Source organism: Engystomops pustulosus, chromosome 7 (genome assembly GCF_040894005.1).
Source record: "Engystomops pustulosus chromosome 7, aEngPut4.maternal, whole genome shotgun sequence".
NCBI lineage: Eukaryota > Metazoa > Chordata > Amphibia > Anura > Leptodactylidae > Engystomops > Engystomops pustulosus.
This window is the reverse complement of record NC_092417.1, coordinates 147,281,979-147,297,819: the sequence shown is the minus strand read 5'-3', so window position 1 is coordinate 147,297,819 and position 15,841 is coordinate 147,281,979. Positions and strand designations below refer to the sequence as shown.

The 15,841-nt window shown below is 42.8% G+C and overlaps 1 protein-coding gene across 4 annotated transcripts in view; it reads left to right on the top strand.

Moving 5' to 3' along the window:
* The window catches only part of AP2A2 (adaptor related protein complex 2 subunit alpha 2), a 43,527-nt gene that overhangs the window by 16,280 nt on the left and 11,406 nt on the right, over positions 1–15,841 (top strand). For all 4 annotated transcript variants that reach the window (XM_072118158.1, XM_072118162.1, XM_072118161.1 and 1 more), the window contains exons 3-14: positions 4,056–4,198; positions 4,564–4,757; positions 5,720–5,849; positions 7,083–7,184; positions 9,107–9,215; positions 11,097–11,247; positions 11,709–11,877; positions 12,576–12,713; positions 12,828–13,010; positions 13,705–13,802; positions 14,599–14,830; positions 14,915–15,085. In XM_072118158.1, coding sequence (XP_071974259.1) covers positions 4,056–4,198; positions 4,564–4,757; positions 5,720–5,849; positions 7,083–7,184; positions 9,107–9,215; positions 11,097–11,247; positions 11,709–11,877; positions 12,576–12,713; positions 12,828–13,010; positions 13,705–13,802; positions 14,599–14,830; positions 14,915–15,085 — 1,820 coding nt within the window. The remainder of the gene's footprint in view (positions 1–4,055; positions 4,199–4,563; positions 4,758–5,719; positions 5,850–7,082; positions 7,185–9,106; positions 9,216–11,096; positions 11,248–11,708; positions 11,878–12,575; positions 12,714–12,827; positions 13,011–13,704; positions 13,803–14,598; positions 14,831–14,914; positions 15,086–15,841) is intronic.

Below are 15,841 nucleotides of genomic sequence, written 5' to 3'. Positions count from 1 at the left end.
TAAAATAAGTGAACCCTCTGGATTTCCTCTGATTCTTAGTGACAAATGGAGCGTCTACAACTGTGACAAAGTAAGTACATTTAATAACACACAACGTTGTACTGTCAGGGCTTTTATTGAGTGTGCTGAGTAACCATCCACAGTGTAGAAGGGGGGAAAAAAAGAGTAAACCCTTAAAGGGATCCTGTCGGCAATGTTTGTAAAGGTACTATGCAAGTAAAGGCACCATGTAATACACTGAATCCAGGACTATTACTTGTATAACTACATGACACTCCGGCCCCTGGGATGTCCCTGCTGAGGAAAGTTCGTCAGGTCCGATTTGTACATGGCTGCTTTCATGCAATGTATTTTTAGATGTGTTTTCTTGCGTCTTGAAGCATATCCAAAAATGCTTGCTCGATTATATTCGCAGTGCGTTTTAAAACGCTATTGAAATGCATTTAAAACAGATTGTGTGAACATGACCTACATATCCTTGCTGAGGCCTGGGATTTTCTCTTACGGTTTAACCGCAATCAAAATCGCAAAATCATGCTGTGACATGACCCAAGGTGGGTGTCAGAAATTGAGGTCCATGGCATCTTGGGGTTGGCATATGGATGGCCATGTGCCCTTTCTGCCCAAGACCCATTAAAAAAAAACAGGTGGGGAGAGTGGCATGGTTTTTAAATGCCTGGGGTACAATCCATGATACCTCGATCACAGTGCAGTGTAGTGCTCTGGTATGTTTACTCTCAATTATTGACAATCTATGCAGAATTCTGGGTAAATCCAAAGGATTCACTTACTTTTGCTTGCAGCTGTAGCCCTATACCATTATACAGGAGGCCCCCTACTTAAGGACACCTGACTTACAGACGACCCCCAGTTGAAGACGGACCCCTCTCCCCACTGTGACCTCTGGTGATGCTCTCTGGATGCTATTACTATAGTCCCAGGCTGCAATGATTATCTGTAAGGTGTCTGTAATAAAGCTTTATTGATACTTTGTCCCATTACAACAAAAAATGTTGAAACTGCAATTGTCAAATATACAGTTCTGACTAGCATACAAATTCAATTTGAGTACAAACCTATGGAACCTATCCTGTATGTAACCCCGGGAACTGCCTATACTTCCTATACTTACCTGGTAGCTGTAGTATATTTAGCCGGGTAATTTTCATCTATTCCCTGTACTTTACACTCTCGTAAATATTCCCTCATCTTCCCCAGTTAAAGTTGAAGTAGGACGGACATGACGTGTGAGATAAGTCCAGGGAGCAGCACACGAGCCTCTCATAACCTTTGGAGCCATGTGTAGATCTACATAGTGGTGTATGGGCCTATTAGGAAATCCTCATTCACTTGGTGGTATAGGAAGTGTACATTGTCATAAAGGTGACTGGTTTATAGCGAGAATATATTTCATAGCTGAGCATGAACTATACATTTTGCGCATGTTTTTTTTCTCTTCTGGAGGGTCAGACCAGGTTTGGTGCCTGAGGTATTGGGGAATGTTCACATTCCATATTTGAAATCTGTTGTGTATGTACAGAAAGAGAAACCTGCGGATAATTCTACCTAAAAAAAAGAATCTTTATTCATATAGCGCCATCATATTCCACAGCACTTTACAGATCATATGGGACATTTAAAAACAAAGTAAGACCACATGCCTCATGAGAGTAGAGCCGATCATTCCAATTCTGCCCCCCATCGGATCCATGATATTGATGATCTATCCTCAGATCAGTGGGGGTCTGTACCACACAGGCTCTCCAAAGGAGATGCACAGTCTCCAATCACAGTTACACAGTTTCTGTCACACAGTTATAAATAAGAAGCTCTGTTCTCAGCCTCCCTGACTGTGTACTTATGGTTTGGAGAGGATAATAACACTTTTCAATAGATCCCAGAGACCGACAGGGTATATCAATCCATTTTTATATATTTTTATAATTTAAACAAGACATAAGGCATCAGTACATCACCAAACTTCGGAATAGCACTACATTCCCAGCTAGCAGAGATTGATTTGACATGTACATCGTATGTGATGCTGTGCTGTGGGCGAGAAAACAGGAGGGGATCTTAAAGTGAAGATGTAAAGGCAAAATTATATTTAAAAAAAATGTCTCTATGTAGGGATGCAGGGATGGAAAACATCTACTGGGGGTCTGTTATTCACAGAATCTAAACAAACATTGAATTTGTTAGAGGTGCTACATGTTATCGCAGCCAAAATTTATGATCCGATTTACTACTTTTTCGTTTTGTGTTTTTTTTGTTGTTGTTAATATTCAAAATCTCTAAATTTCTAAAAATTATGAGAAAATTCTACAAAAAGTGTACAGCAGAAGTTTTTATTAGATTTCATAGTAGTAGTAACTATGTACTTGGACTTCTGCTCTTCCACCACCAGAAAGGCAGTTTCCACATTTCTAGTAATAGTCAGCACTTTTCCCTATTCCTCGGCCGGGCTGACCTCTCCCCGCTGCTTGGAATGTGACTGCACTGTCAGTGGGCCAGCGTTCAGCCATTACTTCCTATTTATTCACACGCTGCCTGTTATGTGGGAACGCTTTGCTCTGCTTAATAATTAATAGTACTTAAAGAGGTTGTCCTGGAAGGTATCCAAAAAATTAGTTGCCCCTCCCCCACTTGGTCACCTATAGCCATGTGTAATGATGTGACTTGCTCACCTTAATTCAGCAGATGTCTTGTATTTTTCCATTCATCCTGGTTTTCCTGGCTGAGCCATAAGAAACATTCAGCACATAAAATGCATAAAAACTAGGATCCCAGCAAACGGAAAAATGAACACTAAATAAAGAGCTATAATGTTACACAGGAGCTCGGTCATGTTCTACAGTCCTCTATCTGATTGTAAGATAACTGTCTGGAGCCTTCTTGAAGTTCTTTGTCTGTAGTAAGACAACTCTCATCATGTGCTTGCTGCAATGCCCGGCCTGAACGTAAATAAACCAGAACTGAACTCGACATGTCCATTCAGTTCCAATTTATTATCAGTCCTATTAGTAGGTCGGAAATTCCAGCAGGAACACAGTGCGGGTTGCACGCTTCAAACACTCTTGTCGGTAATGGGCCTTAAAGTGAACCTGTCGCCAGGAATGTGATTTTTAGCTGGTGACCAGTTCCAATAGCCTATTTTATTTCACTACTTTATAAAACTTCACTTTACCTGTGAAGCCCCAGGAAGTGGAAGGGGGACTGTGTGCCTCTGTCCCAGTCACCATTCTTCATCTCCTCTTTACTCATCCAGCACCCTGACATTTGCATCAATCGGGCAGGGGACCTGGATGAGTGGAGTGGAGGAAGAATGCATCGAGGAGCGTTAGACACAAGCTTCCATTGCTATACCATGCTCTGAAGAGGCCAATCATTGGCTAAGCAAGTTTTGTGACCCAATGGAACTTCCCGACATCTGAATCTTGGAGCAATGCGAGTATGCCTCCCACTTCGAAAAGGAGTTTTGTAGACTTTTTTTGGGGGGGGGACCTCTTTAATACTTGCTCATGACTTTTTAGTACAGGAAATTTTTGTCTTAAATATGTGCCATAACAGACTCTCTTACCACGGGCAGGGCACAGTGCTTGGTTTTGGTGCTGGAGATCTGGGTAGTCATTTTCGTGTATCGGCAAAAACTGTGAAAATGTATTTCTGTCCCAGGATTGCAGCTGGACTTTGAGTACTGTGGTGCACTGGTGTGCGAGCTGTAATCAGATTTCTCTTTTCCCAATATGTGTGATCATTCTGTAAATAAGCCTTACATAACTGGCTTCTTGACTGATGTCACGACTTCAGTAGTGACTTTAAAACTGTGTTGATTCCAATCCAATGGCACATCTTATGTGATTTCATCACTTCTGGTCAAAAGGAAGGATGAGAACCAATACTGGAGTTACGGGGTCCTTCCAAAAGTTAAGTATGTGTGTTTATAAATCAGGGATTTGGACTTTGGATGTGGATATATATATATATTTTTTTTTTTACGGAACTCGGGTCTTGTTGTTGTATTCTCTGTGTTCTTACTCTTTTCTCTTCTACAGGAGACAAAGCTTTGGATGGTTACAGCAAGAAGAAATATGTCTGCAAGCTCCTGTTCATCTTCCTACTTGGCCATGACATTGATTTCGGGCACATGGAGGCAGTAAATCTGCTCAGCTCCAACAAATACACAGAGAAGCAGATTGTAAGTTTATCCCCCCTCCCCAGTTCTTAGATCTTGGTGCAGCGGCTGTCCGATGATGCACCCGTTTTATACCTTCATTGCTGACTTGTCACCTGGGATGGTGGCATCTGCTGAGGCCTGAGGCAGAGACTGTCACAGCTGCTGCCACCAAGGAGTCTATGATACTACTTTGTGTCCCAAATGCCCTGATGGATGGTTGTGTATACATGTATATACATTGTTAGAGCGTCTCTTATGCAACTTTATACATGGAAATCCACCTATATCTATGGAGTATTCATTGATCTATGCAGAGCTTCTGTCCTGAGAGCCATGTAGTTTGATTAATTGCTCTTTTTGAGGTTTTCTCTTGGTTCTTCTTTTAGGGTTACCTCTTCATCTCTGTGCTGGTGAACTCTAACAGTGAACTCATCCGCCTCATTAACAACGCCATCAAAAATGACCTGTCCAGCCGCAACCCCACATTCATGGGACTGGCCCTGCACTGCATTGCCAATGTTGGGAGCCGTGAGATGGCAGAAGCGTTTGCTGGAGAGATTCCAAGGATACTGGTTGCAGGGTAAGATATACCATCATTTTCTGATCAGAACACTCCTATACATGCAGCCCCCAACACCAATTTATAATCTGCCCTCAAAATCCAGAATGTTAAACCAGAGACACTTAATCATAGATCCAGGCACCGTGACCGTGATAATCTTTCATTTGTTATACATGGCCTCCTTTCTTCTAAAATCAACTTTTAAAATAATGTGAATGAGCCAGATGGGCTCTAGGAGGTGTTTCCAGGGTCCCTCTGTGCTGCAGCTTCACAGGAGCACTTCCACTGTGTCCGATTACGACAGGCAGAGGGAGGGTAAAGTGCCAATAGTAGGGGGAAGGATGAAACGTACTCCTGCATAGTGTAACAGCCTGTGAATCTACAGCATGGTGTGGCTGTGGTAACATCCACCTGAGCCCTTCTGTCTCGTTAGCATAACGTGTAAAGTATATTTTAGAAGGAATGAGGCCATGGATAACAAATATAAGAAGGGTGGTGGTGTAGATGCTTTATATTTGGTGATCCAGTACATGTGGGAGTTCTGTACATCTTGAACATTTTATTGTATCTATCTGGACTTGAGCCAATCCTTTTGAGGCAGTGTTTACAAAACATTATGACTAGACACAAAATTGCATGAAGGTGTCGGTGATTAGAAGTTGCTGGGTACCATTTTTCACAAGGTGTCCACTTCCAAAAAATATATTTTATGCATGCCAAAAAAAAAAAAGATCCTGTGAATGTATTATAGAAGATTTTCTTGTTTATAATATTGATGACTTGTATATTGGATAGGTCATCAATATAAATATTATTTGGAGTCTGACTAGTATTGACTCTATGGGACAGTCTATGTTGCCGGAATAACAGAACTCAACTACCTCGAGAATTGCAGCTCAGCCACTGTTGTACTAAGCTGGTAGAAAAGCGCTGTATTTATTCCAGATCTGCATTTCTAACGTGTGTGTTTTACCCGGTAGGGACACAATGGACAGTGTGAAACAGAGCGCTGCTCTCTGCCTGCTCCGCCTCTACCGCACATCTCCAGACCTTGTACTGACCAATGAGTGGACCTCCAGAGTGGTTCATCTTCTCAATGATCAGCATCTGGTAGGGTTAAAGCCAGACATTCATTGTTACATTTTAAAAACAAAGGCATTGTGCCGCCTGGTCATTGGTTCATAGGAGTAAGGCTGCATTCCTACTAACGTGTGCCCGCCGTACCATAGCACAGCGGGGATACGCTGGCGTCTGGGAGAGGAGGAGGGGGTGAGCGATGGTTGCTGCCACCCTTCTCCATAGAGATATATGGTGCATGACGCCGTAATACAGGAAAAGATAGGACATGTCCTATTTTTTACCGGGAACGGGAAGGTATGGTGCCGCACGTGAGCTGCACCGTACCGCGCCGTGCTCCCATTGCCAGCCTACGGGGGACAAATGTACGGCGGCCATTTATATGTACCCCAATGGACGTGTGAATTCAGCCTAAGACATGATCAGCATATCTTAAACAGACAGCGGAAGCTGATCTAAAGCAAAGGGTTTATTAGTCGACACCTGATATTTCTCAGATATTTTAGGATCCAAATATTGCGTAATGATTTGTTTGGATCTCAGTATACATTAAGAAATGGTATAACATTTGTGTACACACATTAGAACAGCCCATATGTATATTGCTCTTGTGGTTCATCCTTAATGTCTCATGGGCATCCATTGATTTGAGTGGACACAGTTCTGTTCAGAATTCTCACAGTTCCTTCCCCAGTCATATCCACAGTTTGCAGGTATGTCTTATATATTGGTGCAATCTTTTGCACAGTAGGTGTCAGGGAGCTTCTATGTGCATGAAAAAACTGAGGAACCAGAGCTGTGACACATGGGGGGGGGTCCTAGCATTCTGAACCAAAGCATCAAAGTAAGATTACATCCTAGTATGCGCTTTTAAAGGGGTTGTCCATAAAGGGTACGATACACTAATACGGCCCCCCATATTGTAAAGTTTCCCAGTCTGTCTCGTGTCCTGTGCACAAGAACATCCTCATAATCTGCAAATCCAGTAATTGGCAAGTCATGGGACGTCACAGGAAGTGTAGAAAGTAACTGCCACCGGGTAACGTGACCCTATACTAGGGTAAGTCCAACGTGAGTGACCCTATAATGGTTATGTATATAACCCTGGTAAACTTATTTATGAAAAACCCCTTTAAGATGCAGGAAAACCATGAAAACTAAAAGTTAATTGAAATCCATTTAAAATAATGGAAAATCTGTGTGTCGCTATATTCTGGTCACTACCTTTTCACTGTATAATCCGTGTTTTTCTGTACGGTCTTGTAGGGTGTAGTAACCGCAGCCACCAGTCTCATCACTACCTTGGCACAGAAGAATCCGGAGGAATTCAAGACCTCGGTGTCCTTGGCGGTGTCCCGGCTCAGCAGGGTAATGACTACACTATTGTCACTGCTTGTTTATGACATCCGGGGTGATGAGGAACATGCACGGCACTGTCTGCCGAGACACTGCACAGCAACGTCGTGGTGTGACAAATGTCCTTTATGTTGGTGGTTGCAATTTATGGACATTTCAGCTTTTGAATGATGATTTATTCACTTCTTCAGAATTTTCACTTTGTTATTACTTATTGTGAGTTGTGTCTCATTTTCTTCTCCAATCCTGTTAGTAACATAAAATTAAGATGATTTTGTGATTACTAATTGTCTTTCTAGACAAACCCCCTGAGTTACCAAACGTTTAAAACTTGCAAGATTCTGCAGCATAAAATCGTAACATTATGCCACAGATTTTTGCATCTTTATAGCCTCGGGCCATGTTCACACCCATAAATGAGTGCTAGAATCACACTTTTTACAGTGAACAAGGCAAAAAACAGCTTGCTCGTTCCCAAATGCAAGTGTATAGGTCTGAAAGCATCTGCGTTCGAGAGAAGCTCCTCCCAAATGCAATTCAGATGCAGTGTGTGAACTCGGCCTCAAGCAAAGGCTGACCACCGCTTCTAGACGGCTTTAGGCTGAATACTGATTAGTCTGACGGCTATTTCATCTGACTCCCCAATACACTTGCTTTTATCTCATCAGCCAGACAATCCATCCATGGCTGCAGATGGAGGGTCATGTGATCTCTTACTGTCCATGAGCAATCGCCCTGCCAGGACCTTATATTAAATTCATGAAAACCACAAAGCGAGTTAGGCTCTATCCACCGGATAAGGCCTAACATGCTGATCAATTGGGGTCTCAGTGATGGGACCTCTATGGATCAGGGGTCGATATACCCATCGCACCTCTCGTAGCACCACAGAGATGGCTGGAGCACCGGGTCGCACGTGGCCGGGCTGCTCCGTTCATCTCTATGGAGATCTTAAGGACATGGATTCCTGGCTGATGATGTAAGAGACAGGAAACTCTTAATAGATGCATATTGATAATTTGTCTAATATCCTGCTCCCCACCCCCGACACACACATTACAAAAGTGTATGAGGTAAAGTCGCCAACCCCTTTAACATCTGGAGAGCTAACAGAGATTTCAGCCTCTTACTGAATACCAATAGCAAAATGCTGCCTAGTTTCCAGGGTAACCAGCTGAATTTTGTGAGCGAGCATGTAAAGTTAAAAAAACAAGAAATTATAGTTTCTGTCCAATTGCTGCTATGAAGGTGTGTGTGTGTGTGTGTGTGTGTGTGTGTGAGGTCCGTCCCATATTAACCCTTTCATGATCACAGGTCATTGGCACCTGGATGTCTAGCAGGTCAATTCTTGCAGCTCTTTTCCTGCTGTTCTTTAAATGCGTACATTGTCAATCCAACCCCATTTTCCAGGTTCAGAGACAGAGGGTGCATGTACCTCTGCGAAACATTCTGCTTCAGCACCTAGAAACACACATGCCACTTGCTATTAATGAGGAAAATCCCCTTTAATATAATATCTGGATTGTGTATCTAGGTGAGAGATATATCTAGGAGATATCCACTCTTAAAGTTACAGTCGGGAAATGTCATCACATTTTTTATTGTAACTTAAATAATAGACATCTTTGGATCTGTCTAACCTTCTCTTTAATTGTGTATCTATGTGCCCTGGTTCTAGAGATACGATTGTTTAAAGTTTCACACTGTCCTTGCATATATACACATGCTATTTGCATGGAAAATGGGCTGTATATAGCAGTATCGCAGTCGTGAAGGGGTTAATAATATAAATGGTATTTTTCACTTTGTATTGGGGTTTCAGTGAAGTGAAAAAGAAATTGTCGCTGAAATGATGTATTTTCTCTTTGCAGCATCTTTTCAGTATAAATACATTGTCGCGTTTTCACACTTCATCTCTTTGTTTCCACTTGCAGATTGTCACCTCGGCCTCCACAGATCTTCAGGATTATACTTACTATTTTGTTCCGGCTCCTTGGCTCTCTGTGAAATTGTTAAGGCTGTTACAGTGTTACCCTCCCCCAGGTAATAAGAAGGGCGCGACGTTGTGCCCCACATAGCAGCAGGAGCCTATTAATAAGATGGGGCACATTTCTGTGAGGGATCTGGTGCTAAAAAACAAAATTGGGTCTTTTTCTGTTATTCCTTTTGATTTTTTTTATGTTTGTCATGGATGAGTCTGAGGCTTCTGATCAACAGTGAACCCCACCTCTAAAATGTGTTGTACTTGGCGCACGAATAGCATTGTTCCGGAGTTATGGAACCGCTTTAGAATTTTTTAACAATTTTCTCTCCTAAAATAGGACATTGGAGTAAAGTTGGGCTAGATGTTTTTAAAACTGTTTATGATTCAGAATTAGATACTTTTGATAAAACGTCCTGACATGATCATAGTTGTAGTGCATTGTACCACGCGGGCAAGGAGGAAACATGCAGGCTCTTAGCAGATGTTGACCCTGGGTCTTGAACCCAGGTACCCATCGCTGCAAGGCTGTAATGCTAACCTCTAAGCCACCATGCTGCCCAAACATACTGGTAGGTTTATTAGATTGTGAACCCCATTGGGGACATGGACCGATATAGCAAGCTCTGTGCAGCGCTGCGTAATCAAAAAGTGATTCCCTTCAGGATAAGGGATAATAAGGTGATCAGTGAGCGTACGACTGCTGTGGCCCCACAGCTATCCGGGGATGAGGGGTCCCGTCCGTATTAATGGGTGGAGCCGAAGGTAAAGTATGTTCCATCCAGCTCAATGGGAGCGGTTGGAGATTGATGAGCACAGCGCTCATGTGTTTCCAGCATATCCATTCACTGTCTTTTGGAGATAGCCAAGCACTGTGCTAGCCATTTTGGGCCACTCCCTTACAGTTGAATTGAGAATCAGGGGACATGCTCGACCTGCTGCTTCACCCATTAGTGACAACACGACCACCATTGCATGAAGATGTCCACACAGAGGGTTATGTTACTTCTGTGTACTCCAGACAATGGAGAACCTCATTGTAGGGAAGCTACAAGTTACATTTGGCTCACTCGTCTGCTACCACTAAATATTTATAGCACATCTGATCTGTCATCTGTTCAGTGTCTCCTCCGCTCTCTATTTATATAGGAGACTCTAGGAAGATGTGGATCCTCAGGATGTGCGTGATTGTATTCTACCTCTATCTCCGTTTTCAATCTTGTTTACTCTGAGGACTTTAATCATACATTTATAAGTTTTAGGCAGAATATTGGCTTTTGTTTACTCGGGTTACTCTGCAGTTTATAGTCAGAGCCTTAAAGTAGAGATGAGCGGATCCGATGTTCGGGTCCCGCTGTACGACCTAATTTGGCAAATTGACGCCCCTAACAACTAGTTGTCTCCTTGGCCAATCATAGCCATGACTAGATGCTATGGGGGTCAGTTTGCCAGATTGGCTGTTTGGTCGCCATTCCGGTGATATGTCCGGGGGCGCACCCAGAACGGGAACATTGGCTCAATTCTATGTACTAGCAGTTCTGAGTGGACTATGAGAGTAACTATGCATACTTTACTTTTTTTTATAAACCTGTTCCATTGGGATGCCTTGTTTTATAGGAGTTGTCACTGTATTGTTGCATCCAATATAAAGGGGGGAGTATGAGCCAACAAAGCCCTACATTGCTATATGGTTCCTAGGGTAAGGAACCTGTTTCTAGTGTTCACACCAGCACCACCTGGAAGTCTATTGCTAGTATATTAAGGTATTAATCTATTCTTCAGGGAGTTGGGGGATTCCTGTGAAATACATTGATTCTTTAGATCAATACCAGTCATGATGGTACCCTGCCTACACAGTCCTCGTCTCCTAGACCTTCATAAAGAATGACTGTGATCAGTTTTATTTGACTTTTTCTTACTTCGTACACGCCATTGCTTTGCAGAGGACCCCGCCGTCCGAGGTCGACTCACCGAGTGCTTGGAAACCATTCTAAATAAGGCGCAGGAACCCCCAAAATCCAAGAAGGTGCAGCACTCAAATGCCAAGAACGCCGTGTTATTTGAGGCAATCAGCCTCATCATCTATCATGACAGGTAAGGCTTCCCTACCGGGGAACTGTAAGTTTAGCTAATGGACGATATTGTAGAGCTAAAACAAGTTGGCATGGGTTGTTAGTTTATAATCTCCTCATAGCCGCAGCTCACACTATACAGCATTCACTTTGCATGTCTCTGGTATAGACTGATCTTAATACTGGCTTTGAACACTTCATACATTAATACAGTGGATTTGATCTAGGGTATCTGGGACCATTCACTATGTTATATAGGCCTATATGTTGATGCATTACACACTTACATACTAGATCATATCCTTCCACGTTTGGAGAATGAGAGGTTGACCACCATCACCTGACTCTATAGTGATCAACCTCTATTGGAGCTTTAAGTGCCACCTGCATTCAGGTCTTTCCAATTCTACAGCTCCGAAGGGAGATTACAGACTACCAGGCCATTACACATAGCCCATGTGTCTCTTCTGTCCTGCTCTCCAGTGAGCCCAATCTGCTGGTCCGGGCGTGCAACCAGCTGGGCCAGTTCCTGCAGCATCGGGAGACCAACCTGCGCTACCTGGCTTTGGAGAGCATGTGTACCCTGGCTAGTTCGGAGTTCTCGCACGAAGCCGTCAAGACCCATATTGAAACCGTTATCAATGCACTAAAGGTAAGAGTGACTATAGTTGTATCACCATACACAATGCTGTTTACGGATCTGGAGAAAGATATTGTTATTTTTTTTTTTAACATATAAAACATTTTTATTCTGCTACCTTAATAAGTGATTAAATACTGAAGTCCTGTTTCCTATGTAGGGAACACCACTCCGTTCAAAGTAATGGGCACTTAAAGTGTCCCGTTTACAATCTGTTTAGTTTCTCCTGATGTATAATATGCTATTTACAATTTGCTGTCTGCATGTTATAGAGCAAGAGGAGCTGAGCAAAAAGATCACTATGTAAAAACTGCTCAGATCTTCTTGCTCTATAACATGCTTCCTGCAGATTGTACATAGTGTCCTATCTTAGCTTATCCTGCTGTACAACCTGCTGCCTGCAGATAGGACACTATGTACAATCTGCTCATCTCCTCCTGCTATATAACATGCTGCCTGCAGGTAGGGCACTGTAACAATCTGCTCATCTCCTCCTGCTATATAATATGCTTCCTGCAGGTAGGGCACTATGTGCAATCTGCTCATCTCCTCCTGCTATATAACATGCTTCCTGTAGGTAGGACACTATGTACAATATGCTCAATTGCTTCTGCTCTATAACATGCTGCTCGCAGAGTGTATGTGTAATGTAACTGTTCCTCTTTAAGGATTATTACTTAAATGTAGTTATCTGTTTTTCTAATCTGCAGACAGAGCGGGACGTCAGTGTTCGGCAGCGAGCGGTGGACCTCCTGTATGCCATGTGTGACAGGAGCAACGCCCAGCAGATCGTAGCAGAGATGCTGAACTACCTGGAGACTGCTGATTACTCCATCCGGGAAGAGATTGTAAGTGATGGGGATTTCTTATCCTCTTGCTGTATAGCATTATTGTATGTTATCTTAAAGCATTATCAAACACATTGTAGATTATAGTGGAATGCCTCCCTTCTCTTTATATAGGTGCTAAAGGTAGCAATCCTAGCGGAGAAGTATGCCGTAGACTACACGTGGTATGTGGACACTATCCTCAACCTCATTCGTATAGCGGGGGACTATGTAAGTGAAGAGGTCTGGTACAGGGTGATCCAAATTGTCATCAACAGAGACGATGTGCAGGGATACGCCGCCAAGACCGTCTTTGAGGTGAGATGTGGATGGTTTTCTATAGTTGAGGACATTATTTGCTGCATTGTCTGTCTGCTTCCTGGCTGTTTTTTTTCTGTATTTTGCCCCCTTATGGTTAGAGATTTCTGTTGAAAGTCTTAAAGGGGTTGTCCTAAGTTTCAAGTTATTCCTTGTCAACAGGATATGGGAGATATCAAGCTTATTGGTGAGGGTCCAACCGCTAACGATCATGGATATGGGATCCCCCGATATTTAGAGAAAGGGTGAAACAGCAGGTTGAGCCTGCATCCTGCTGCTCCATTCCTATGGGGGGTGTCTGAAATTGAGCACAGGGCTTTTACGATGTCCGGTAATCACATTCCCTGTTATTTGCTCGGAAGTTTCTGACATGCCTATAGTATTGAATGGAGCAGCAGGATGCAAGCTCAACCTGCCCTTCCACCCATTTATGAGAACGGGACCCCTGGTCCCCCTGAGTACGTGTCAGCTTGTTTGATAGGTCCTATATAGGGCATAACTTGAGAACTTGGGAATTACTCCCTTTAAGCAGTACTTGACCAATTCAAGCTAAAGAACTGTTCATTGGACATAATTTAAGAAAAAACTATAATTCTAGCAAACCGATGATTCTGTAGAAACTCCAGCACAAATCTAGTGAATTTCCATTAAATTATATAGGTGTAACTCTAAATATTTTTCTCACATTTTCCAGGCTTTGCAGGCTCCTGCCTGTCATGAGAATTTGGTCAAGGTTGGAGGGTATATTTTGGGCGAGTTTGGAAACCTCATTGCTGGCGACCCACGGTCTAGGTATGTACTGTACTGTAAATCTTATTTTACTTTTGATTTGTAACATCTCTCGTGATCGTTTGCTATTGACAACCGGATATGTTACAGCATTTGTACAACTTCTCCATAGCACTAGTGCTTGATGTTCCGGGTCTACAACAGAGACCCCAGATGCTTAGAAATTTTCACGGCCATGTGGGATTTTTGGGATTAAAGTTTTTTTTGTTTTATAAAAAGCTACTTGATATTATTGACATATCCTTAGGGTAGATCATCTGTAGAGATGAGCAGATCCGAATTTTGGATTTAGCAGCTTTGCGTAACCCTGACATGTTGCTTGATGGGCTGCAGAGTAGTCATTTGGGCAGCTTTTTGCCCCTAGCAACTAGGCATGGCTGCGATTGGCCATGTGTGTTCATCAGGTATGTCCACCTGCCCAATCACAGCCATGCCTAGTTGCTATGACATAAAGCTGCCTGATTGGTTACTTTGCAGACCATCAAGCAACACAACCGGGTTAGGTAAAGCTGCCAAATGGACGATGCCAAACCTAAAGTTGGAGACTGATTTTTTTTTTTTTTTTGTGTATTTTTAAAAAAAATCTATTTGCCTTTTGAGCTATAAAATATAGGGGGTCCACTGGGTGAATATGTTGAAGGCATAGGTATTGCTGTGGATACCAACAATGAAACTTTTATAAAAAGGAATATTATGGCATTGTTTTTATGCTATTTCTAAGTTGGATTTATGTTTGTCTGTAAAGAGCGGCCATTTTGTTGTAGACCATAACTAATTGATCATTATTCATTTTCTTAAGCCCCCTGATACAGTTTAACTTGCTGCACTCCAAGTTCCACCTATGCAGCGTCCCGACTCGAGCGCTGCTCCTCTCGGCCTACATCAAGTTTATCAACTTGTTCCCTGAAATCAAACCCACCATCCAGGACGTGCTGCGAAGCGACAGCCAACTCCGTAACGCTGATGTGGAGCTTCAGCAAAGAGCTGTAGAGTATCTGCGGCTGAGCTCTATCGCTAGCAACGACATCCTGGTAAGTCATGTAAAGATTTGGGAAATTTCCAAACGGATCATGTCTATTTGTATTGACCGAAAACCTTGTATATGTGATTTTAAGGCTACGGTTTTGGAGGAGATGCCTCCATTCCCTGAAAGGGAGTCGTCCATCTTGGCCAAGTTAAAGAAGAAGAAAGGTCCTAATACAGTCACCGACTTAGAAGACACTAAAAAGGAGAAGAACAGCTCAGACGTGAACGGGGGCACTGAGCCCGCCCCTGTTAGCACAGCGGTAGGTCAATGTGTATTTCACGTACTGTTATGATTGATGTCATCTTTATGCAACATGGAATCATGTGGGGGATTTTTTTTTTCTTACAGGCTGAGTAGTGATTTGTATTGACACCATTTATTGTAGCAGAGGATTGTGTATTTTTTTTTACTAGTTTTGACAGTGAATTTTATTTTATTTATACATTTTTTTTACCCTACGAATTTAAAAGGATAAAATAAAAATAATAAGAGAAATATACACTCACCGGCCACTTTATTAGGTACACCATGCTAGTAACGGGTTGGACCCCCTTTTGCCTTCAGAACTGCCTCAATTCTTCGTGGCATAGATACAACAAGGTGCTGGAAGCATTCCTCAGAGATTTTGGTCCATATTGACATGATGGCATCACACAGTTGCCGCAGATTTGTCGGCTGCACATCCATGATGCGAATCTCCCGTTCCACCACATCCCAAAGATGCTCTATTGGATTGAGATCTGGTGACTGTGGAGGCCATTTGAGTACAGTGACCTCATTGTCATGTTCAAGAAACCAGTCTGAGATGATTCCAGCTTTATGACATGGCGCATTATCCTGCTGAAAGTAGCCATCAGATGTTGGGTACATTGTGGTCATAAAGGGATGGACATGGTCAGCAACAATACCCAGGTAGGCTCTGGCGTTGCACCGATGCTCAATTGGTACCAAGGGGCCCAAAGAGTGCCAAGAAAATATTCCCCACACCATGACACCACCACCACCAGCCTGAACC